This window comes from Muntiacus reevesi, chromosome X (genome assembly GCF_963930625.1).
Source record: "Muntiacus reevesi chromosome X, mMunRee1.1, whole genome shotgun sequence".
Lineage (NCBI taxonomy): Eukaryota > Metazoa > Chordata > Mammalia > Artiodactyla > Cervidae > Muntiacus > Muntiacus reevesi.
The window spans coordinates 28,890,561-28,917,245 of record NC_089271.1 but is presented as its reverse complement, the minus strand read 5'-3'; the positions used below and the strand labels follow the sequence as shown (position 1 = coordinate 28,917,245).

Genomic DNA, 26,685 nt, shown 5'->3' with positions numbered 1-26,685 from the left:
ATACTATCTCTTTTTTCCTCTCTTCATATGTCACATTTATTTTGGCATTATTACTATTATTGCTCTGGCTATGTATTTCAAAATAATAGGTCAACCTGAAAGTCCCTCTTCTTAATGCTTCATACATTTCACAATAATGAGAATAAGAAGGGAATTAAGGGTACAAGGTCAGCGCAGGCTTGCAGGAGTGAGAGGGTGAGCCTTAGAATAACTCAGATCAGGGGGCTATGCCCATCCCTGTCACTTAAGCAGCCATGGGAAGTTTGTCACACCATTAAACTCTCTGAGAGAGCCTTGGGCTCTTTAACTCTGAAGGGAGTTTGGCAAGCCCTGCCTGGAAGGACTGGTGGCATGTGGTGGTAACTGTAAAGCATCTGCCACAGTGCCTGGCAGGCACCATATCCCTCCTTTCTCATGACAGGTGGCTTACTTTCCAACGAAGACCTGGCCTCCCTTAGGCCCGATACAGGGCTTCCCTGGTGGCTCAGCAGTAAAGTGTCTGCCTGTGATACAGCAGCTGCAGGAGATGCAGACTCAGTGTCTGGGTCAGGAAGATCCCCTGGAGGAGGAAATGGCAACCCACCCCAGAATTCTTCCTTGGAATATCCCATGGACAAAGGAGCCTGGTGGGCTACAGTCCATGGAGTCACGAGAGAGTCGGACATGGCTTAGCAATTCAACAAGAAGAAGGAGGCCTGGTATAAAGATGTGAGGGAGAGCCTTGCCTGACAGTCTTCCCCTGAGCTTTCTAGAACCGACATCAAAGGGCAGGGCATGACTCTCTTTAGTCCCCTCTATTCAGGGATGAGTAGACCCCTCAACCTTCACTTGGACTTCACAATTTGACTTCTGGTGAGGCCTGGGGAATCCCCTCCTTCTTGACCTGAGGCCTACCTCCTCATAGTAAGACCCATACCTCCCTGTGAGCCTGGAGGAGGAGACAGGGTGGCCTTATCTAGCCAGCCCTGCCCATAGTCTCACAAGAATGAAAGCTGTGACAAGCTCCCTGAGGATGACAGACGGTTCCTCTCAGGGTCCCAAGTCAGGGTCCAAAATTTGACTCTTAGCCAAGCCCAAAACTCCCCCCTCTGTTGACATGGGACCACCACCATCAGACCAAAACCCCAACTTTCCTGCTATTACACAGTCAGAATTGAAGGGGCCCTTGGCCTGACAACTCTACCTGAGGCCTTCTAGGCTGAGAGTAGGTAGGATTGTGTGTGGCCACCCTGGTATGTGTGTTCCCTCGTTCTTTACTGTGCTCACACTGTCTTGGAAATAACCTTGAAATATTCACTAACTGGAAACATTCCCTGACTTTCCTTAAAGCTTCTCCACCCAGGCCACTAATTCCCTGATCCCTGAGGAAGAAGAGCAGTTTGCCTCATGGGCCACCACAGGCCATGGTCTTCTGAGGCTAACCGCAGTGGAAGGAATATGTTCTGCCTCCACTGTTTTGAGGCAGATGGTCTTTTCAAGTCTTCAGGTTCCTTACCTTGACTTCTGGCACAACCTGGAAATCATCCTTCTGCTGAGCTGTGGCTGCTCCCCTTGATCAGGATGAGGTTCGTTACGTCCATGTGATCCTCTGGGAGGAAGTGAGTAGGACTCACCATGTCACCAGGTCTACGTGGCACAGTCTAAGGCCCAACAACAGGGACAGTGCCCTCTGTAGCCCCCTTCTTTCTGGGAAGGATCATTTGTTGTTGGTCAGTATCATCAGTTGACTCCTGTTAGGAACTGTGTACCCTTCCTTAGCTGATAGAGGCTTCCTCCATTAGTCCAAGGACTTTAATGCCCTGAAGCCATTTTCCTTTGGGAAATAAGGGATACACTTACTCTGAAATCCCTGCCTGTTCCCTCCCAGGGCCCATTACATTTGAAGGACTTCCTAAGAATTTATCTGTAACGGGTTAGTTGGCTGCCACACTCCTCACACAGGACTGTGCAAATGTCATGCTGGACATTTCCACTCTCTGATGAAGAGCCAGCCTATAAACCAAGGTCATCTCCTTGAAACCCTGCAGGCAGAAGTCACGGGGCCCTTGAGCTGGCCAGCACTTCCCTATGCCTCCCAGGGCTCACTGGAGAAGATGGGCTAAGTGTAGCCCTGTTGGCTGTGAGTTGAGGGGCTTCCATGTCCACACCCTGAGTCTTCAGTTTGACTCTGCACCCTTCCCGGGGCTCTATTCTCTGCTGATTCTCAATGTCCCCACCTTCCTGGGACCTGAGTTGAAAGTGTTAACCACAGCAGCCCAGATAGTTCTGGACTTCATGGGCTTGCCAATGAGGACGAGTCTTTACAGGATCCTTCTGTTCTGGATGGGTCTTTCCATCACCCTCATTCAGGTTAATCACCATCATTTCTGAGACTGATTCTCTCTACCAACCTCAGAACTCTGTTCCAAGACCAAGTTTCTTAGGTCTCTGAGAAGCCTGAAGAATAAGTGAGGCTATGCTAAGGCTAATAGGCTTAGCCTAACAGTTCTGAATTCCTCTGTTTCTGAGAGCAGAAGGGAATGCTGTCCCAGTGACCATCATCCCCCATATTCTGGGGTGTTGCTCTCCTCAACCCTCCTACATGGGGCCCTCATCTTGCTTTCTGTGTCTTGGATTAAAGGCCTTTGGGGAAATTCCACGTCTCTACAAACTCTTGAGCTATGTTTTCTCTGCAGTGCTACAGAGAATGGGTCCCTGTCCCAGGAGTGATGGGAGATGGAGAAGCTATAGTCCAAGGCAGGAGTCCCAGGACAGGTGGTAGTCCTTTAGGGAGAAAAAAGTAGATCTATCTCATCAGCCAGGTGAAGGTTCTCATGTCATTTCTCTTCTGATAGGTTTACTTTCTACAGGGAAGAGACTGTAAGGATGATATGGAGACTCCTTGGTCTTCAAAAGTTATCTAACGGTTGGCCAATGTATATGCTCATACTGTCTCTGAATATTGTTTCTTTCACTTATCTATGAGTAATGAATAAGGGATACATATCTTTGGTTAAGTATATTTGGTATTCTTACTGTTCTGGCTACACACTTTGATCCAGTAGCTTGAGCACAAGGGCATTCTCTTCTATCACCTAGGACAAATTTTGGAGTACTGAGAAAAGCACTGAAATAAAAGAAACAGGGTGGGGACTTTCCTGGTGGTCCAGTGGCTAGTACCCCAGGTTCCAATGCAGGGGGCCCAGGTTTGATCCCTGGTCAGGGAACTAGACAACACGTGCAGCAACTAAGATCTAGCACAGTCAAATAAATGAATGAATAAATAGTAAATAAATAAGGAAAAGGAAATGTCAAATGTTAACAGTACTTGTTAAAAAAAAAAGACAAGGGTATGTCTCAGGTTGGGGGGAGAACAACAGTAGGAGTGCTAAAGTAGTTTAGAGCAGGGGTTTATTCCCTGATGTCATTTACCAGCCTTATGTATTTCGGCACAAAACCAAACTCTATCAGCCTTGGGCTCTCCACTGTGAAGTAAGTTTGATAAGCCCTTTCTTGTCAGATTGCTGGAATATAAGTATTTATGGAAAGCTTCTGTCATGGCACCTGCCTCTATTGAGACATTAGAAGCAATGGCAGTTATTACTATGATTATCTTGACCTCAGATGTTACATCAGCTGGATTTTTTTCATCTATCAGATGTCAGAAACTATGCAGTGCATAAATGCAAAAAAAAAAAAAAAAAAAAAAAAAGACCCAACCTCCCAAATCAGCCAATATTCCGCTTAGTAATGAAACCAACATAGTATGTTCTCTCCAACCCCTCTTTACCCTGCTTCTTTCTTGTTCTTCTTGAAGTAGAGAGTATCTCAGCCTCTTCCATAGAATGACAGCATCTCTGAGAAACTATAATGAATGGACAGAGGCTAGGACTTTTTTTGACTAAACATCACCAGTAGAAGCATGAAGACTTCTTAAGAGCAGATTCTCAATGTTTGTGTAAAAGAAGAGCCATGAATAAATCATTTGCTGTAATTTATATTCTCAAACATTCTTGAAAAACATACACCATAAGCACATGCAAGTATGTATCTTTTACATTTGCGAAAAGTGAGACTAAACACAGAGTTAAAGCAAGCCAAAAAGGAAGAAATTTCAGCTATCTCCCTAACAATGTATCGATGTTCTGAGCCTCCATTAGTGTGGTGCCTTTCACATTTCTAGGGACACTCTTATCCTAACGTGATGTTATTCTCATCTTGGATCAAAAAAGTGATGTGAGGATTTCCAGTATGTATTTCAGAAAACAAACTTCTTACTCCTAAATTAGACAAACAGCAAACTGTGTGTGACCCATGTTATTCATATACTTATGTCATGAATCTAAACAAACTTTCTGTTGAAAAATTTTAAGAACTGGAAATTGGGGGACATAAAGTCAACAAATTATTAATGCATATCAGGAACACAGGTTGACAGGCTTCTCCGGCCACAGAGTGAACAACAGGCTTCAGACCACACTAGGGGTGAGATGAGCGGCTGGATGCGGCCCTGGGGTGCGCAGTAGCTGAAGAAGAAGGGCCAGCAGTGGCCGAGGCAGTAGTGCCAGGCCCGGTTGAGGCAGAAGGGCCAGCACTGGGTGAGGCAGAAGAGCCAGCACTGACTGCAGCTCTGGCGCTGGTGCTCTCTACTTCCTCTCTCCAAGCCTTCTCATAATTCGGCGGGAGGGCAGTTTGGGCAGAACTGCTGACCTTGGCCAAAAACTCCAGGACTTTGGTCTTGCTGGATTCTGCGAGCACTTTAGGACCCCACAGGAACTCATAGCGAGGGGGATCGCTGCCGGGCACCTGGCGGTACTCCAGGAACTCTTCTCGCACCAGATCTTCTGTGATGAGCTTCCTGGGCTCTCCAAAGATGAAGTGATTTCTTCCATCATAGATGCCCAGCATATTCAGGAACTTCCAGATCTTCTCTTCAGGGGCATGGTTGCCATTCAGGTAGATGACACCTAGCAGAGGCATCAGAAGACCATTCTTCGGCAGCCCCCAGTCACCTCTCATAGACTCACTGTCGCCGAGATCTAGGTTGCTCACCAGGGTATAGGAGTGACTGTTGGGCCTGACTTCCTTCAGCACCAGGCCAAACACCAGCTCCATGCGCTCAGAGGCCCTGCTGAGGATCTCAGGGAATTGCTCCCTGTACCTTTTATTGATTACCTTCAGCATTTCAAACCTCTTAATGAGCTCTCTCACTTTATATTTATACAGCATGTACTGCACCAACATCTCTGCCTTTCTGGTCAGAAGATCTGTGCGAGCACTCTCAGCAGCTGAGGCCTGGGAGGAATTTTCACCTTCCTGAACTTGGCCCTTGGCACCTACACCAGATCTTGAGCGTGCTTTGCCACCTGCACCAGATCTTGAGCGTGCTTTGCCACCGACACCAGATCTTTTGCGTATAGCACCTGCAGCAGCACTGGTGGTGCCTTGGGCTCCCTGAGGCCCCTTGGGGGTGCCAGCAGCAGACGAGCTTGAGGGAGCACTCTCTGCATCAGGAGGGGAGGGGGAGGCGGTCTCCTCTCCCCCAGATGTGGTGGCCTGATCATGAAGACCCTGGGTCTCAGCTCGGGTCTGGCGACGTTTCTCACGAGCACGGTTCTTACTCTTCTTCCCACGGGGCATGACGGCTGTGGACAGGAATTGCAGGCAGGAGTCTGGGCCAATAGGGGATTGGGGCACCTGGAGGATGAAAAATGAGGTGATATGAGCACCTTAAAACAGGGAGATTCTACCTAGACTTAATCAAAGGCCGCCTCTGCAGGTGTCCTTGAGGATACTGCCCGAGGAACCCACAAGGCTCCTGTTTTCCTGCTTAGCCTGTCCCCACAGAATCCCACAGAGGAAGAACAGAGGCCTTAGTTTTCCTCTGCATCCACTCAGCCCTGCTTTGGGTTTACTCAGGTGACAACAGGTGCTAGCAGTGGGGTTTTCTACGTTTTACTTCAGTATTATCACGTCAAGTCCTGGCGGAGCCTGGGCACCCTTCCCTCTGCTACTCTGATGTAGACACTTTAGACCTCCACATGATCCAGAAGCAAGTGAAGGGATGCCTCAGTCCACCTCCCTGTCAGGAGATAGATACCCCGTGCTGAGAGCTCAGTAGGGTCTTTTCTATCCTGAGTTCACTGGGATCATCATCCATGGTCCTTACCTTGGCTCCTTAAAATATTCAGCACCATTCTCCATTTGCTGACTGGTGGCTGCACCTTCAGACTGACATTTCCCCTCCCCTAGACTTTGTACAAAACAGGAAAGAAGGTGCTCAGCCTCACAGCCCATCCCTGACATTTCCTGGGCTGAAATCCGAGGGTCAGGATGGATGCACTGAGTCCTCACTCACGTTCCTCAATTGAGCTCCTGGTAGAGAAGCTCAACTTTCTCCTGAAGTGATGACTGCTTGAGAGTAACAGCCAACCACCCTGTGTTCCAAAAGTAGGAAGTGAAGATGACCTTATCTTACCAAACACGGTCTCCTGAGAACAAAATCTGTTGCAGGCAGGTTGATGTCCCTGTGGACTCTCACAAGATCTCAATTCAAGGTCTAAAATATTTTTTGCTTCTGTTTTTTTCTATATGTCTTTTAGAAAATAAATTTATTTTTTACAATACTACAATATTAATTTATAATATTCTACCAGTTTCTGCCACACATCAATATGAATCAGCCATAGCTATATCTTATGTCTCCTCCATCTTGAAACACTCTCCCACGTCACACCCCTCTTAAGTTATCACAGAGCACTGGGTTTGTGCTCTCTGTGTCATATGACTAATTTCCTCTATCTATTTTACATATGGTAATGTGTATGTTTTCAATATTACTCTTTTAGTCTGCCCTTCCCTCTGCCCTTCCCCCACTGTGTCCACGAGTGTGTTCTCTGCATCTCCACTGCTGCCCTGCAAATAGGTTCATCAGTACCATCTTTCTTGATTTCATATATATGCATTAATATATGATATTGGCTTTCCTCTTTATAACTTAATTCATTCTGCATGAAAAAACTAGGAATAAAACTACCACATGAACCAACAATCCCACTACTGGACATATACCCTGAGGAAACAGTAACGGAAAAAGACACTTGTATTCATGTTCACTGCAGCACTATTTACCATAGCCAGGACATAAAAGTAATCAAGGTCTACATTTAACTCATGACAGGGTCTAAGATTTCTCCCTCTGCTGACCACTCCATTCAGACCAAGATCCTTACTTCCCATTCCCCATTAGCCCACAGTGGGAACTGACCTGTATCCTTGAGGTCTCCCAGGGATGATGACAAGAGAGATGTGGTCTGAATGACATGCTGTGGAACATCCACAGCCCTCAAGGTTCTCACCATCCACCAGGAAACCTGAACCCCTCCCTTGCTAACCTGAGGCTGACCCATTGATCTGGTCTCTCACTTCCCTGAGATGTCCCGGGAAGTGTCATGTCAAAACTTCTCATGCTCCTAGTCCTGAAAATAGGGCTGGCACTTTATGCGACTCCATTTTAAAGGGAGGAGCCCCCTCACAGCCATTAATGGCGTCACAGTCGTTAATATTGTTGGGGACTAGGTCCCTTTGTTGAACTGGGTTTATTCCATTAGAGCAAGGCTCTCACCTCCCCGATACCACCTCCAGAGGACACCAGGGGGCACCACAGTTGGCCAGCTCTACCCGGGGCCTCCCAGAGCCCAGTACAGAGCCGCCGCTCAGTGTGGTGCACTTGTGGTGTCAAAGTCTGCTCATCGGCCCTCGGGGTCATTATGTAGGACCTACAGTTCCTGCGCGGGTAGAATCCAGTCCTACCCCCACAGACCAACGCCTTCGCCTGAGACACGCTAGACCGCATTCAGCCGATAGCTCTGAGGGACTCATAAGAGCCATATTACAGGGGTGGGATGTGGATGGGTCACTTTTATTACTGGGAGAGTTGGGAAAGTCCTTTAAACTACATTCAGGTCCTCACCTTGGCTCCCGACGAGTCCTGACACTGAACAGACGCCACGGCTACTGGTCAATCCACTCGCTTTCAAAGCGGAAGTGGAGGGGAACTGCGTAAGATCTTATGTGGGGTCTCCCACGGATGACGTCAGGGGCGGCATGCTACGGGAACCCACTAGTTCAATATTCATCTGTCCTTGGGTCCTCCTTGTGCGGTGTATCAGAGACCAGGACGCCTCCTTCTATGAACCCGAGTCTTCCAGCTCCCAAACAAAGTCCTCGCCTTCCCAAGTCCCTAGTAGAAGGAGTCCAGCTCTGCTCTGAGCATCTCTGCTTGTCAGGTGCATCGCCATTCTGTGAGCCTCCCTCATTGGTGGAGAGATCCTTTCACTAGCACTGATGGTTCTCTCCTTAAGTCCGGTTATGATCAAGACACCACCACCTGCAGATCTGGGTTCTGATCTGGCTAGAAGAGACTCAGCCCTCACTAAGATCACACAGGCTGAATGAGGGGACAATTCAGAAGTAGCTCTTCTGGGTCTCTCAGGGCTAAGAATTTATAGAATTGTTTGGCTCCCTCTGCAGGGGTCCCCTCTAACACTCAGCACGGCATGTGAGATCCACCTTGGGCTCAGGTCCGTCCCTCTGCAAAAATGTGGCTGATTGTATTAGAGGTCTCACCTCACTAAGACCTTCTAGACTGAAATCAACCTGACATCTGTGCCCAGAGCTTCCCGGGAAGCACAGCATCAGTGATTTTCCAGGGCCTCCTTTTATAGTGTGTGCTACCATGAGTCCACTTTCTGGTCCTCACATTGACACGTGACAAATCCTGTAACTCCACTCTCTGTTTTATGAAGCTTCTTGTCTTACATCAAGGTCCTAGTCTCCTAGGAATTCCAAGTGGGAAGTCAGGGTGATCCTTGTGTGATCCTAGTCCATCACGGCCTCTGAGAATAGACAGTGTGGATGCAAATTGAGTCCTTCTGGATTCCTCCTGCTCAGCATCCTTACTACATGTACCATAGTCAGGGACTGCTACTTCTACTGATCTAACATTCCTCTTCTTAGTCTTTGGGTGACCCCTATTATTCAGGGATGATTGTCTCCTCAGCCCTCCTTCATGGAGGTTCCCATATCAGCCTCTGTCCCTTGATTAAAAGCTTCCTGGGAAATGCATATTCCTACAAACGGTGAGCAGTTATCCTCTAGCAAATCTGGGAGAAAACGGGTCTCAGTCCCAAAAGTGATGTAAGATTAGGAAAATGAAGCAGAAATCAAGGAACTCAGGACAGATGTTATGATGTCAGAGAGATATAGGTGATATATTCCTGCTCTTCAGCCAGATTTATGGTATGTGCTTAATCGCTCAGTCATGTCCCACTCTTTGTGACCCCATTGACTGTAGCCTGCCAGGCTCCTCTGTCCATGCAGATTCTCCAGGCAAGAATACTGAAGTGTGTTACATGCACTCCACCAGGGGTTGTGCCCAACCCAGAGACTGAACCAAGGTCTCCCGCATTGCAGGCGCTTTCTTTGCCATCTGAGCCACCAAATTTAGGGTAGTTCTAAAATATTTACTCTTGACACCTCCCTGTTGGTCCTTTTGTTATGTGCTCCTTCTGTTAAGCTGAGCACCAAAAAATTGATGCTTTTGAACTGTGGTGTTGGAGAAGAATCTTGAGAATCCCTTGGACTGCAAGGAGATCCAACCAGTCCATCCTAAAGGAGATCAGTCCTGGGTATTCATTGAACAGACTGATGCTGAAGCTGAAACTCCAATTCTTTGGCCACCTCATGCGAAGAGTTGACTCATTGGAAAAGACCCTGATGCTGGGAGGGACTTGGGGGCAGGAGCAGAAGGGGACCACAGAGGATGAGATGGCTGGATGGCATCACTGAATCGTTGGTCATGAGTCTGAGTAGACTCGAGGAGTTGGTGATGGACAGAGAGGCCTGGCATGCTGTGATTCATGGGGTCAAAAAGAGGTGGACACGACTGAGCAACGAACTGAACTGAACTGAACCAAAAGCATTCTATAGATTCAAGATAATCCCTATCAAGCTACCAACAGTATTCTTCACAGAACTAGAACAAATAATTTAAAATTTGTATGGAAATACAAAAAAACCTCAAATTGCCAAAGAAATCTTGAGAAAGAAGAATGGAACTGGAGGATCAACCTGCCTGACTTCAGGCTCTACTACAAAGCCACAGTCATCAAGACAGTATGGTACTGGCACAAAGACAGAAATATAGATCAATGGAATAAAATAGAAAGCCCAGAGATTAATCCACGTACATATGGACACCTTATCTTTGACAAAGGAAGCAAGAATATACAATGGAAAAAAGACAAACTCTTTAACAAGTGGTGCCGGGAAAACTGGTCAACCACTTGTAAAAGAATGAAACTAGAACACTTTCCAGCACCATACACAATAATAAACTCAAAATGGATTAAAGAGCTAAATGTAAGACCAGAAACTAAAAAACTCCTAGAGGAGAACATAGGCAAAACACACTCTGACATAAATCACTGCAAGATCCTCTCTGACCCACCTCCCAGAATCTTGGAAATAAAAGCAAAAATAAACAAATGGGACCTAATTAAACTTAAAAGCTTTTGCACAACAAAGGAAACTATAAACAAGGTGAAAAGACAACCTTCAGAATAAGAGAAAATAATAGCAACTGAAAAAAACAGACAAAGGTTTAATCTCAAAAATATGCAAGCAACTCTTGCAGCTCAATTCCAGAAAAATAAATGACCCAATCAAAAAATGGGCCAAAGATCTAAACAGACGTTTCTCCAAAGAAGAAACAGATGGATAACAAACACATGAAAAGATGTTTAACATCACTCATTATCAGAGAAATGCAAATCAAAACCACAATGAGATAACATTACACGCCAGTCAGAATGACTGCTATCCAAAATCTACAAGCAATAAATGCTGGAGAGGGTGTGGAGGAAAGGGAACACTCTTACACTGTTGGTGGGAATGGAAACTACTACAGCCACTAGTACAGTGTGGAGATTCCTTAAAAAATTGGAAATAGAACTGCCATATGACCCAGCAATCCCACTCCTGGGCATACACACCGAGGAAAGCAGAACTGAAAGAGACACGTGTACCTCAATGTTCATCACAGCACTGTTTATAATAGCCAGCACACGGAAGCAACCTAGATGCCCATCAGCAGATGAATGGATAAGGAAGTTGTGGTACATATACACAATGGAATATTATTCAGTTATTAAAAAGGAATAATTTGAATCCGTTTTAATGAGGTCGATGAAACTGGAGCCCATTATACAGAGTGAATTAAGCCAGAAAGAAAAACACCAATACAGTATACTAATGCATATATATAGAATTTAGAAAGATGGTAAAGATAACCCTATATGCAAGACAGAAAAAGAGGCACAGATATATAGAACAGACTTTTGGACTCTATGGGAGAAGGCGAGTGTGGGATGATCTGAGAGAACAGCGTCAAAACATGTATATTATCAAGTGTGATAATAGCCAGTCCAGGTTGGATGCATGAGACAAGTGCTCCGGGCTGCTGCACTGGGATGATCCAGAGGGATGGGATGGGGAGGGAGGCAGGAGGGGGGTTCAGGATGGGGAACACATGTAAATCCATGGCTGATTCATGTCAATATATGGCAAAACCCACTACATTATTGTAAAGTAATTAGCCTCCAACTAATAAAAATAAATGAAAAAAAAATTTTTTTAATTACCACATAAGCAAACAATCCCACTACTGGGCATAAGCCCTGAGGAAACAGTAACATAAAAAACACTTCTACTCCAAAGTTCGTTGCAGCACTCTTTACAATAGCCAGGACATAGAAGAAACCAAGGCCTACATTTGATTTATGACAGGATCTAAGATTTCTCAGTGTGCTGACCATGCCCCTCAGCCCAGGGCAGAGTGCTCAGAGGGGACTCGCTTCCCCTTTAGGCTGCAGTGGGAACCGCCATGTATTCTTGAGGTCTCAAAGGGATGATGACAGGGAGGATGTGGTCTGAATGATGTGGTGTGGAACATCCCCACAGCCCCCGAGGTTCTCACCATCCCACCAGGGAACCTGAAACTCTCCCTTCGCAACCTGACGCTCCCCGTTCTGACATGGTCTCTCACTTCCCTGAGGTGATCTGGTAAGCGTCATGTCAAACTGCCCGATTGCGAATCCGTTTCTTATGGGAGGAGCCCCCATCCTCACTCAGCGTCACAACCATGAATCGTGTTGGGGACTGGGTCCCTTTTTAGAACTAGGTTTATTCTTTAGAGCAAGGTTCTCATCTCCCTGAGAGCACCTCCAGCAAATGGTAGGGGGCACCACCGTCGGCCAGCTCCTCGTGGGGCCTCCTAGAGCTGAGTGCAGGGGGGCCGCTCAGTGTGGCCCCCATGCGGTTTCGAAGTCTGATAATTTGCCCTCATGGCCGTTATCTAGGACCGAGAGCTCCTTCGAGGATAGAATCCGGGCCTACCCCCCCCAGACCAACGCCTTCACCTGAGACACGCTAGACCGCATTCAGCCGATAGCTCTGAGGGACTCGAAAGAGCCACATCACAGGGGTGGGATGCGGCTGGGTCACTTTTCTTAATAGTGGGTTCGCAAAGTCCCTTCAGTTACATTCCGGTCCTCACCTTGGTCCCGGACAAGTCCTGGACACTGAAACGCCACCGAAGAGACGTCACGACTCCCAGTCAAGCTCCTCGCCTTTGAAGCGGAAGTGGGCGGGAGTGCGTACGGTCCTACGTGGGGTCTCCCGGGGATGACGGCAGGGGCAGGGTGCTACGGGAAACCCGGTAGCTCAATATTCATCCGTCCCTGGGTCCTCCTTGCACAGTGTTAAAGCCCAGCACGTCTCCAGCTATGAATCCAAGTCCTTCAGCCCCCAAACAAAGCCCTCGTCTCCCTGAGTCCCTAGTGGGAGGAGTCAGGGCGCTGCTCTGAGCATCTCTGCTTGTCAGGAGGGGCGCCACTCTGTGAGCATCCCTCATTGGGGGAGGCCCTCTCACTAGCACTGATGGTCCTCACTTTAAGTCTGGTTGTGGTCAAGACGTCCCCCTCTGCAGATCTGGGGACTAATCCTGCTAGAGGAGGCCCTGCCCTCCCCGAGATCACACAGGTGGAATGAGGGGACCACTCAGAAGTAGCTCTTCTCGTCTCTCAGGGCTAAGAATTTACAGAATTCTGCTTGGCTCCCTCTCCAGGGGTCCCCTCTAACAGTCCGCATTGTCATCTGAGGTCCCGCTTGGGCTCAGGTCCATTCCTCGGTGAAACAGAGGCTGATCCTATTAGACAGAGATCTCACCTCACTGAGACTTGCCAGACTGAAATCAACCTGACATCTGTCCCCAGAGCTTCTCAGGGAACCCAGCATCAGATATTTTCCAGGGCCTCCTTTTATGGTGTGTGCTACCATGAGTCCAATTTCAGGAACTCATATTGACACATGATAAATCCTGTAACTCCACTCTCTACTTTATGAAGCTTCTTGCCTTACATCAAAGTCCTAGTCTCCTGAGAATTCCACGTTGGAAGCCAGGGTGATCCTCTTGTAATCCTAGTCCATCAGGGCCTCTGAGAAAAGACAGTGCAGATGCAATTTGAGTCCTTCCAGATTCTTTCTGCTCAGCATCCTCACTACATATACCACATGTAGGGACTGCTCCTTCTACTGATCTAAGATTCCTCTTCTTAGTCTTTGGGTGACCCCTGTATTCAGGGGTGATTGTCTCCTCAGCCCTCCTTTATGGAGGTTCCCATATCAGCCTCTGTCCCTTGATTAAAGGTTTCCTGGGAAATGCATATTCCTAAACACATTGAGCAGATACCCTCTAGAAAATCTTGGAGAAAAGGGGACTCGGTCCCAAAAGTGATGTTAGATTAGGAAAACGGAGCAGAAATCAAGGAACTCAGGACAGATATTATGCTGTCAGAGAAAAAGAGCTGATATATTCCTTCTCTTCAGCCAAATTTAGGGGGTCTGCTTAGTCGCTCAGTTGTGTCTGACTCTTTGTGACCCCATGGACTGTAGCCCGCCAGGCTCTTCTGTCCATGAGGATTCTCTAGGCAAGAATACTGCAGTATCTGGCCATATGCTCCTCCAGGGGATTGAACAAACTCAGGAATCAAACCCAGGACTCCCACATTGCAGGTGGATTCTTTACTTTCTGAGCCACGAGGTTTACGGTAGTTCTGAAGTATTTACTCTTGGCACCTCCCTGTTGGTCCAGTGGTTAAGACTCCGCACTCCCAATGCACAGGGCCTGGGTTCAATCCCTGGTCAGATAACTGCATTACACATGCCAGAACTAAAAGTTCACATGCCACAACACAAAAAACGTCATATGCTGCAGCTAAAGAGCCTGCATGTGGCATCAAAGATTCCGAATGTCACAACTAAATGCAGCGCAGCCAAAAAACAACTATTTTTAATTTAAAAATAAAATGTTTGCTTTCTACATAGAAGGATAGTGCCAGATAATCTTGTAAGCCCTCGATCACTTGAGGGTGTCTGAATTTGCACGTGCAGATGATCATGTGGTTGCTGAGCATTATCTCCTTCTCCCCTTTATTCATGCCTCTTAATTATTTTGGTGTTTGTATTGCCTTGGCTATGTATCCCAACCCAGTGTTTTGGTCACAGAGTCCTTCTTTCTATCACTCAAGATACATTTTGGAGTGCTAGAAGACAGTGAATTAACTGCCCCATGAGCACCTCAGGCCGGGACAAATGGAAGGGTATGTGCTCTGGACAAGTCAGACCATTGCTCTAGCCCCAGCTCTGTCTCTTATCAGTTGTGTGGACTTGGGTCCATCCCCAAACTCTGGGAGCCTCAGGTGAAGTGGCTTTCGTAGGGCTAGTGGCATGTAGCTAAAGCACCTGGCTCAGTGCCTGGACCACACTGAGACTTTACACGTTATCTGTTTTTACTATGATTATGATTATTTTGTTCCCAGAGGATACCACCTACCCTGATGAATATTTAAATACAGGTGATGTCAGAAATCCAGGATCCTCGAACTTCCTTGCAGCCTGAAAGTTCTTTAGTTCCAGCATGAGGAATGTTTTAGTTGTGGCATATAGGATCTGTTACTTGTGGTGTTCCCAGAGGATACCAACTACCCTGATGAATTTTTAAATACAGGTGATGTCAGAGAATCTGTGGCATTCTTGGACATAGAACACCAAATCAGTCCAAAATGCTGTTTAGAAAGAATCTTTCATTTCCACTACTAAATCATATTTTGAGTGTGGGGGTAGTTATTTTAGCCAAATGAAATTCACATAATGTAGCGTTTGGTTCTGAGATTAACGCTTCCTTCCTTCCAAGCTGCTCTTTCATTTAAACAACTCCTAGAGTTGTTTTGCCTTGGAGAAGGAAATGGCAACCCATTCCAGTGTTCTTTCCTGGGGAATCCCAGGGACGGTGGAGCCTGATGGGCTGCCGTCTATGGGGTCGCACAGAGGCGGACATGACTGAAGTGACTTAGCAGCAGCAGCAGAGACTTGCCTAGTGGCCCAGTAGCTACGTGGCTAAGAATCTGTGGTCCAAATGCAGTGGAACTGGGTTCCATCCCTGATCTGGGAACTAGAACCCACCCCACACTCCACAACTAAAATATTCCTTATGCTGGAACTAAAGTACTCTCAGGCTGCAAGGAAGTTCGAGGATCCTGGATTTCAAAGACAAGATCAAGCATAGCCAAATAAACACGTAAACAAATAAAATAAGCCCCTATATTCATCAATTTCACCATCACCTAAAATATACTCATCTCATACACTTTGTGGAATTATCAACACAGCCAAAAACGCTGAATGGAATACCCTTTCAATAACATGAGCTCTGTCTCCACCACTCACAGCAAAGAGTGTCAGCCGACTGGTTCTGAGTTTCCAGTTTCATTCGACTATTACTTTTATTTCACAGAATCTCCTTGGAGATGATGAGCATGAAAGATCTAGGTTGAGCACCGTGTTCACGTGCACTGGGACAGGAGCACACGGCACATTCCAGCCCCACCCCACGGGGGATTTCTCTCTGGTTTACTCATGTTGCTGTTTAGTCACTCAGTCGTGTCTGACCATTTTCTACCCCATGGACTGAACAGATTGCTCTGTCCATGGGATTCTCCAGGCAAAACTACTGGATTGGGCAGCCATTTCCTCCTCCAGGGGATCTTCCTGACCCAGGGATTGAACCCATGTCTCCTGCATTGGCAGGCAGGTTCTTTACCACTGAGCCATCTGGGAAGCCCCATCATTCCAAAGCAATTGTTCAGGGTAGTTTTCCATTCCAGGCTTAAGTCTCTCAACTTTGAGACCCGCCATCTGAGGGTCTGTCCCTATTCAGTGTTTCCACAGTCTCCCTGGTGGGCTCACCATGTAGCCTAACTGAAAACTACCTTCCACTGCCAGACTTTTATTATCCTAAAGTCTCCAAGTGCCTTGCTTCAGTGTATTTACACTAGACTCCTCATGAGGAAGCCCTCAATCCCCTCACCTCCATACACCTCATTTTTATTGGGCCCCTAGATCTTAGTTCACCAGCTACTTTACATGAATACTGCTCTTAGACTCTAAAATTCTATAAGAAGGGGTTGAGTTTATTTCTCTTAGCATCCCCAAAACCACTCAGAAGCCTTCCAAAGAGCAGATGCTAAATTGATATTTGAACAATTATAGTGCAAGTGTGTAAGAAGTCAATTTTACTGGGATTTCACTTCTGCTACATTCTTAAATAAGCGAAGCCAATCCAGGTAAATAAACTTCAATTTTACAAAGAAAGACTAAATCGAATAAAACAAACCAAAAAGTGAATACCTCTCAAGGTTTTTTTGTTTGTTTGTTTGTTTTCTGTATCTTATAATCACACAGACTTCATTGTGGAAATATTTCCATTTTGACAAAAAATCCATAGTCCAATATCATCTTGTCTTGCTCTGAATGACAAGAAATGATCCAAGGATTTCAGTCTGTGCTATGTAATACGAAAATTCTTACTTTTCAACTTGATAATCTGTAGTACATGTGGGAGCCATGCCATTAGTATACTTAGACTCTGAAGCTAAACACATCTTTGATTAAAAGGAACAGCATTTAAAAACAGAAAAAAAGAAAAACCTCCAATTTGTGCATATTGTATAGGAACACAAGTATGTTATATGCTGAATTTCCATGAGCCCAACCTTGGCCCTCCGCTAGTTGGAAGACTGCCTGCTTTCTTGAAATGCAATGTGAAGTACCTGCTCAGACTTCACTAGGGGTGGGAGGAGCTTTGGTCATGCTCCGGAAAGTGCACTGGCCCTGGCACCGTAGGAGCCCTGGCTGCAGCTCTGGCTCTGGCCCTCTCTTCTTCAGCTCTCAAAGCCTCTTCGTACCAGGATGCAAAGGCACTGGACTTAGTATCACTGACATTAGCCCCAAACTCCCACATTCTTTTATATATCTATATCTATCATGGAAGCATCCCTTATTACTTTACAAAATTGTACTCATTCCTTTTTATAGCTGTGTAGTACTCCACTCAGTGGATATATCATGTTCCCTCAATTAACGTGTGCATGGGCATTTACGTATTTTCATATGGTTGTGGACGTCTCTTCAGGTAAATTTCTGAAAACACTGAATTACTGGCTCAAATGTAAAAGCATATTTAATTTTCTGACATTACCAAGTTGTATTTATGCTCTAATCTCATTCTTTGATATGTAGCTGTCAAAGAATGAGATCAGTACATTCTCTAACACTACATAGAAAACTCACCTGAAAAGGGATTAAAGACCTAGATATAAGAGTGGAAACCATAATACTCCTAGAAGATAATATTATTTATGTCAAAGAGTGTTCTGCTCATAACAATATTTTTTTGGATCTGCCTCATAAAGCTAGGGAAATAAAAGCAAAAAGAAGTAAATTGGTTGTAATTAAAGTTAAAACGTTTGCACAGCAAAGGAAACCATCGACAAAATGAAAAGCCATCCTGCTATATGGGAGAATATATTAGCCAATGATATAACCAATAAGGGGTTAATATCCAAAATATATAAACAGTTTATACAACAGTTTAAAAAAAATCAAGAAAAAGATGGGCAGACGAATTAAGTAGACATTTTTCCAAAGAAGACATACAAATGGCCGAGAGGCACATGAAAAGATATTCAACATTATCATCATATGAATGAAAATTAAAACCACAATGAGGTATTTACCTTATACCTATCAGAAGGGCTCTCATCCAAAAGGAACAGAAGTAACAAATGTTGGTGAGCATGTGGAGAAGATCTGTACACTGTTGGTGGGAACGTCAACAGGTGCAGCCACCATGGATAACAGTAAGGAGGTTCCTCCAAATCTAAAAAGAGAACTAGCAAATGACCCAGCCATCCCACTCCTGCGTGTATATTTAAAGAAAAATGGCCCACTCATTTGGATGGTCTCCTTCATCCATTTGGATGGTACTCGACGCTTGTCTGAGTCTGAGGGTCTCCACTGCTCATCTCCCCTCCCCCCATCTATTCTCCGTAGGTGACCCCGCCCCAGTCCAACCTCCCTGTTCACTAAGAGGCACCTGTGTCTGCAGAGCCAGTGTGAGATGAAGAGAGAGCCCTTGCCAGCCACCAGATAATCAGGAGTTTTGGCCGGACCTTTGAGCACACACTGAGACCGTGAGGAGTCAGACAAAAAGCACAGACTATGGCGCTGAAATGGATTAGTAAGGAACTTAGCGATGCGGCCAGTGACGCTCCAGCACAATATCCTGCAGGTCCAGTTGGGGAGGATACATTTCACTGGCAGACCACAATTATGAAAAAGAACGGCAGCCCATACCAAGGCAGTGTATTCTGTGTGACAATTCATTTCCCTAAAGACTACCCGTTCACACTACCTAAGGTTGCATTTGCAACAGAATTTATCATCCAGACATGAACTCTAATGGCAGCACTTGGTTCAATATTCTAAGATCACGGTGGTCTCTTGCTTTCATGATTTCTAAAGTTCTGGTATCCATTTGTCCCCTGCTATGTGATCTGAACCCAGATGACCCCCTCCCCAGTGCCAGAGGTCGCAGAGATCTATAAAACAGAAATAAGTACGAAAGAATTCTTCAGGAATGTACTCAGAGGTATGCCATGCAACGCTACCTTAAAGTCAGAAGAGAATAACCTGCATTAAAGCTTGAATAAACTTTAAATTACTGCTAAAAATGAAAAACAAAACCCCACTAATTCAGAAAGGTCCAGAGACACACACAGTGGAATATTACTCAGTCATAATCAAAGAATGAACTTTTGCCATTTTCAAGGACCTGGATTGATTGGAAGGTATTATGCTAACTGAAATATGCCAGATAGAGGAAGACAAACACTGTAGAATACCATTTATATCGAGAATTAAAAAATAAAACAGACGAGGGAGATGAATCAGACTCACAGATACAGAGAACAAGCTACTGGTGGTTACCAGTGGAAAGCAGCAAGGGGGAGGGTAAGGGCAGGGATAGAAGATTAAGAGGTGCAAACTAATATGTATAAAATATATTAGCTACAAGGATATTTTGAAAAACAAAGGGAATATAGCCAATATTTTATAATAACTATAAATGGAACATAATCTTTAAAACCTGTGAATCACTGTTGCATACCTGAAGCATAAAATATTGTACATCAACTATGAAAATGAAGTGAAAGTGTTAGTTGCTCAGTCTTTTTCAACTCTTTTTGACCCTATGGACTGTAGCCTGCCAGGCTCCTCTATCGATGGAATTCTCCAGGTAAGAATTACCCACTGGAGTGGGTAACCATTCCCTTCTTCAGGGGATCTTCCTGACCCAGGGATTGATCCCAGGTCTCCTGCCTTGCGGTCAGATTCTCTGCCATCTGAGCCACCTGGGAAGTCCACATCAACTATACCTCACTTTAAAAATATATACTCTCTCAGGAACATTCACATATACAATACAGTATTATTAACTATGTGCTTCCCTGGTGGCTCAGTGGTAAAGAATCTGCCTGTTGATGCAGGAGATGCGGGTTCAATTCCTGGGTCGGGAAGATCCCCTGGAGGAGGACATGGCAACCAAATCCAGTATTCTTGCATGGAAAATTCCAAAGACAGAGGAGGGTGGCAAGCTACAATCCATGCGGTTGCAGAGTAGGAAACCACCTGGCGACTTAACAACAACAATTATTAACTACAGTGAACATGTTGTACATTATATCCCTAAGATTTCTCTATTTTGTAAGTGAAAGTCGTGAGTGTTTATGCCATTTGGTCACTTAAAACCCATTTCATCCATCCTCCAACCCCCTCTTGTGGCAACCACCAATTTGCAACATGATGGACCTAGAGATTACCATACTGATTGAAGAGATTCAGACAGAGAAGGAGAAATATTACATGACATATCTTGTATGTATAATTTTAAAAGAAATGATACAAACGAACTTCATTACAAAATAGAAAGACTTACAGTCTCAGAACAAATTTATGGTTGCCGCTGGGGAAGGATGTGGGACAGGGATAGTTAGGGTATTTGGGATGGACATGTACACACTGCTATATTTAAAATGGATAAGCAACAAGGATGTACTGTGTAACACAGGGAACTCTGATTAGTGTTATGTGGCAGTACTGATGGGAATTTGGGAGAGAGTTGATATGTGGATATGTATGGCTGAGTCCCTTCACTGTTCACCTGAAACTGTCACAATATTGTTAATTTGCTATACCACAACACAAAATAAAAAAGATAAAATTAAAAACAGAAAACCTGTGCCTCCAGTGCAAGGGGTGTGAGTTCAAACCCTGGTTGGGGAATTAAGATCCCATGTGCCATACAGCAAATCAATCAACAAAATATCATCACAGAAAAAAGTGATGGGGATCCATGAAACAAATAACTGATAAGCTAGAGTTCATTCCCTTTAAACTTCTGCCCTATAAAAATACACCATCAAGAGAACAAGAAGATGAGCCATAGTCTGGGAGAAAATTTTTGCAAAAGACATATCTGATGAAGGCTCTAATGTAAAATGTACAAAGGACTCTTAATATTAAGAAGAAGAAGATGGACAAAAGATATGAATAGATACCTCACCAAGGAAGATACACAGATGGCAAACAAGCATATGAAAGATGCTCCACATCATATAACATTAGGGAACTGCACATTAAGAAAACAAGCAGATACCACGACATGCCTTTCAGAATGGCCAGCACCCAAAGGACTGAGAACATGAAATGCTGGTAAGGATGTGAATCAACAAGAACTCTCATTCCTTGGTGGTGATGATGGAAAATGGGAGAGCCACTTTGGAAGACAGCTTGCAAGTTTCTTAGTAAACTAAACATATTCAACACTGCTGGTAGGAATGTAAATTGGTACAGCCAATGTACAGGAAAAGAGTGTAGCAGTTCCTCAAAAAATCAAAAATGACACATGATACTTTCCGCAAAATTCCACTACTATCCAAAGGAATTGAATTCAGGACCTCGAAGAGAGCTCTGCACTCCCATGTTCATTGCAGCACTACTCACAATAGCCAAGAGAGGGAAGTAGCCTAGGCGTCCAGTGATGGATGGATGGATAAAGAAGATGTAAAATACACATAGGAATATCATTCAGCCTTAAAAAAAGAAGCTAACCTCTCCAGTGATGACAGCATGGATAAATCTAGAGGACATCATGCTACAGTGAAATAAGCCAGACACGGAAGGACAAATACTGCATGCCATTTATATGAGGAATCTAAAATGGTCAAAGTCAAAAAAACAGAGAGTAGAGTGGTGGTTGCCACGTTCTATGTGAGGGTGAATGAGAAGGAATTGTAGACTTAAAAAACATTCACATTTCCACATTAATCAAAGTTAATATATTTTATAATTTTAAATGTTTAGAATACTTAACTTTGGGTCATATGTACCTAATTTAATATGATAATTTATGAGAGTAATTGTTTATGTTATGCCTTATCTCATTTTCCAAAACCTTTAATATGAGATTTCAACACTCATTTTTTATCTTTGGGGTTTAAGTACATTTTATTAATTGGATACTGATATTATTAATTAATATTAATAATAAAATCACTACTAATTTTAAAAAAACATTCGCAATCTATGCATGAGACAGGGTGCTCAGGGCTTGTGCACTGGGATGACCCAGAGAGATGCGATGGGGAGGGAGGTGGGAGGGGGGTTCACAAAAGGGAACACAAGTACACCCATGGCTGATTCATGTTAATGTATGGCAAAAACCACTACAATATTGTAAAGTAATTAGCTTCCAATTGAAATAAATAAAAGAAAAAAAAATCACAACCTAAACGTTGACAGGCATATTCTATTTGGTAGAAATGTTTAGGACTTCAACCCAGGAGGCAGCATCTTGAGTAACCCTGAGAAAACTGCTCCTAGGAAGGGAGGGGAGGAGCCAGGTTACATATAAGTTTTGCAACACAAGCAATAAATGCTGGAGAGGGTGTGGAGAAAATGGAACCCTCTTACACTGTTGGTGGGAATGCAAACTAGTACAGCCACTATGGAAAACAGTGTGGAGATTTCTTAAAAAACTGAAAATAGAACTACCATATGACCCAGCAATACCACTTCTGGGCATACACACCGAGGAATCCAGATCTGAATGAGACCCCAATGCACCCCAATGTTCATCGCAGCACTGTTTATAATAGCCAGGACATGGAAGCAACCTAGATGCCCATCAGCAGATGAATGGATAAGGAAGCTGTGGTACATATACACCATGGAGTATTACTCAGCCATTAAAAAGAATTCATTTGAATCAGTTCTAATGAGATGGATGAAACTGGAGCCCATTATACAGAGTGAAGTAAGCCAGAAAGATAAAGAACATTACAGTATACTAACACATATATACGGAATTTAGAAAGATGGTAACGATGGCCCTATATGCAGGGCAGAAGAAGAGATGCAGAAGTACAGAAGAGACTTTTGAACTCTGTGGGAGAAGGTGAGGGTGGGATGTTTCGAAAGAACAGCATGTATATTATCTGTGGTGAAATGGACCACCAGCCCAGGTGGGATGCATGAGACAAGTGCTCAGGCCTGGTGGGCTGGGGAGACCCAGAGGAATCAGGTGGAGAGGGAGGTGGGATGGGGGACCGGGATGGGGAATACGTGTAACTCTATGGCTGATTCATATCAATGTATGACAAAACCCACTGAAAAATTAAAAAAAAATAAAATAAAATGAACTAAGAATTGTAAAAAAAAAATAAAAAAAAAGAAGTTTTGCAAGAAACGGCAGGTAGTCTGAATATCAAAACATTATCAAAAATTTAAGTGAGGTCATTCAGTCATGTCCAACTCTTTGAGACTCCATGGACTGTCGCCCACAAGGCTCCTCTGTCCATGGGATTGTAGCCCACCAGGCTCCTCTGTCCATGGTATTATCCAGGCAAGAATACTGGGTGGGTTGCCAGTTCCTTCTCCAGGGGATCTTCCCAACCCAGGGATCGAACCAAGGTCTCCCGCATTCCAGGCAGATGCTTTAAACTCTGAACTACCAGGGAAGCCCATCATAAATGAAGGAAAACCAGATAACCCAGGTTAAGGAATGTAGCACTTTTCTATGTATGGAAAGATGCAAGAATCGGGGCTCATTGAAATCATTCCTTTGATATGAACTTCACATATCTGGCGCCTGTATCCTATATTTTTACATCCTGTGTTCCCTCAGGCCTCACCATTCATGGTGGCTGCAACTGTTGATAACTAACAGTGTTTATTCACTGATACGGCAGGCAGTATTACAATTCTAAGTATTAATCAAAACTTACAAAGTTTAATTATACAAAATGAATAAGTTCTAGGGATCTACCATATAATATAGAGCTTATAGTTAAGAATACTATATTGTACACTAAGAGGTCAAATCTCATGGTAAGTGTTCTTATAATACATACAAAACATAAAGGGTGAGAAGGCATCTGTCAAAATGGCCATCATCAAAAAATCTATAAACAGTAAATGCTGGAGAGGGTGTGGAGAAAAGGGAACTCTCTTGCACTGTTGGTGGAATTAGAAATTGATACAGCCTCTATGGAGAAGAGTATGAAGTTTCCTTAAGAATTAGGAATAAAACTACCACATGACCTAACAATCCCACTACTGGGCATAAACCCTTAGGAAACGATAAGTGAATAAGACACATGTACTCCAATGTCCATTGCAGCACTAGTGACAATAGATAGGCCACAGAAGCAACCTGGATGTCCATCGACAAATGGATAAAGAAGCCTTGGTACATATACACAATGGAATACTACTCGGTCATAAAAAAGAACGTATTTGAGCGAGTCTAATGTAGTGGGTGAACCTAGGGCCTATTATACAGAGTGAAGTGAGTCAGAAAGGGAAATAGAAATATCGTATACTGACACATACATATGGAATCTAGGAGATAGTACTGATGAATGCATTTGAGGGCAGGATGGAGATGCAGAGAACAAAGAGAACAGACTTGTGGACACAGGGGTATAGGAGAGGGTGGGACAAATTGAGAGTAATATTGAAACAGAAATGTTACCAAATGGAAAATAGATAGCCAATGGGAATTTTCTGTGTGATGCAGGGAGCTCAAACTGGTGCTCTGTGATAACCTAGAGGGGTGGGAAGGAGTGGGAGGTGGGAGGGATGTTCAAGTGGGAGGGGACATATGTATACCTCTGACCAATTCATGTTGATGTATGGCAGAAAGCAACACAACATTGTAAAGCAACTATACACTGATTAAAAATAAACTTAAAAAAGGATGAGAGGGAAATTTTGGAGGTAATGGATATGTTTATGTCATTAAGTGTGGTGGTCATTTCACAGGAGTAGACTTATCTCCAAACTCATCAATAAATTAAATATCTATAGGTTTTTGCATATCAATCATACCTCAATAAACTGTCTTTTATTTTAAACCAGACTTATTTAGGCCAGGAGTCTTCTTCCAACCCTGTCATTTAGGAACTGTGTGAAACTGAATACCTTTCAAAACTCTGCGAGCCTCAATTTCTTCATCTGTGACATGGTTTTCAGAAGTTCTGTCTCGAGGCCTGAGAATAATGCCTGTAAAATGCCTGGCCCATTGCCTGGCCTGTCCTGAGACTGTCAAGGATGCCAGTCCTTACTGGGATCAATTTGTCCCCCGGAGATTCAACCCAGTACACTGTGGTTCAATTTTCAACCCAGGTGATGTCAAAGAATAAGCAGGGGTCTAGGCCAAAGAACCCTCTATAAGAAAAATCCTGGTTAGCAAGGCAAACTAGGTTTTTCCTGTGAAGAGTAAGTCACTGAAGGTCACCATGAGGTAGACATCCTCAGTGGATGTAACACAGTTACAAAATATTTCAAGGACCACAAACTTACCTCTCTCTCACTTGCCCTTTTTTATAAACCACTCCCGCTTTCATTCATTTAACTACCCACAAGTATCTATTCCTTCTTTATTGTTTGCTAAATCACAGTCAAGATAACTTGATTTGAATTATTAGTTTATTGTGGTGGTTGTTGTTGTTTTAGTGGCGTGGGCTCTGGCCCCCCCAGCGAGGGCAGAGTACGCCAGTCCAGCAGCTACAAGGCATCATCCCACTTCAGGGGAGTGCCACCCTGATTTCCAGGAAATGCCATAGAGAGAAGTCAACAGGAATAAAACATCTAATCTGCAGTGTTTACCTCTACTGGAATAAGAGGACAGGACACAGTCCATGCCAGCTTCACATGATTTCTCTCTGATTTACTCACAATCCCAAAGCACAGTCACACCTGGAAAATACTGCAGGTTTGGTTCTCAACCCCCAAAGGAAACTCCATATCACATTTGAGTCATACGAATTTTTTGCTTTCCCAGTGCTTTCACAAAATTTATGTTTATACTATACTATAGGCTATTAAGTGGGCAATAGCATTATGCCTCAGAATGATATAGATATCTTAAATAAAAACACCTTTTTGCCAAAAGAAAAAAGATGCTAACCATTATCTGAGCCTTCAGTGAGTCCATCATTTTTGCTGCTGAGGGTGTGAACACTGCAAGAGTTATCAAAATGTGACACAGATATGAAGTGAGCAAACGGTGTTGGAAACATGGAGCTAAAAGACTTGCTGCAAACAAGGTTGGCAGAGAAACTTTTAATTTGTTAAAGAAAAAGAACAAAGAAAAGAAAAGCAGTACCTGTGAAATACAATAAAGCAAAGTGCAACAGAGTGAAGTGTGTCTATAACTGTCAAGGGCAGTTTCCCATCCCAGGCTTTGTCTTTAAACTATGGGGCCCACCATGCGAGAACCTGGTCCCTGGTCAGGATTACCCCAGCCTCATCCAGCCCGCCATGCCCTCAACTTATAATTACTTCCCACTGAAGGACTTATATTTTCCCAAGGCCCACCACTACCTTGCATCAGGGAATTCACATTTGACTGCTGTCATGTCACCATTTACTTTACATGACAGCTGCTTCTCAACTCTATAATTTTATGGTCAGTGGCTAGACCTTTTTCTCAGCTCTCCAAGTACTAGCATGGAGTCTTCTATGGGCAGAGGCTCAATCAATGTTTAGGGAGTAAATGAGCCTGTGAGCATGAGGATGAATTTCTTAGAATTTAATTCGACATTTTTGAATTAACGAAGCATACACTGTCATTTATAATTTTGTAAAACACAGACTACAAAAGATGAGGAAACCAAATACCGT

The 26,685-nt window shown here is 44.2% G+C and overlaps 1 protein-coding gene and 1 pseudogene across 1 annotated transcript; one reads left to right on the top strand and one right to left on the bottom strand.

Moving 5' to 3' along the window:
* Positions 1-4,458: 4,458 nt before the first annotated feature.
* Positions 4,459-5,619, bottom strand: LOC136154243 (melanoma-associated antigen B2-like). Its single transcript, XM_065916512.1, has 2 exons — positions 5,376-5,619; positions 4,459-5,345 (listed from the first exon to the last, which is right to left on the bottom strand). The coding sequence occupies exons 1-2, from the start codon at positions 5,617-5,619 to the stop codon at positions 4,459-4,461; spliced, it is 1,131 nt and encodes a 376-aa protein (XP_065772584.1).
* A 13,038-nt stretch (positions 5,620-18,657) lies between these two features.
* Positions 18,658-19,127, top strand: LOC136154393 (ubiquitin-conjugating enzyme E2 D3 pseudogene; annotated as a pseudogene).
* The last annotated feature ends 7,558 nt before the right edge of the window (positions 19,128-26,685 follow it).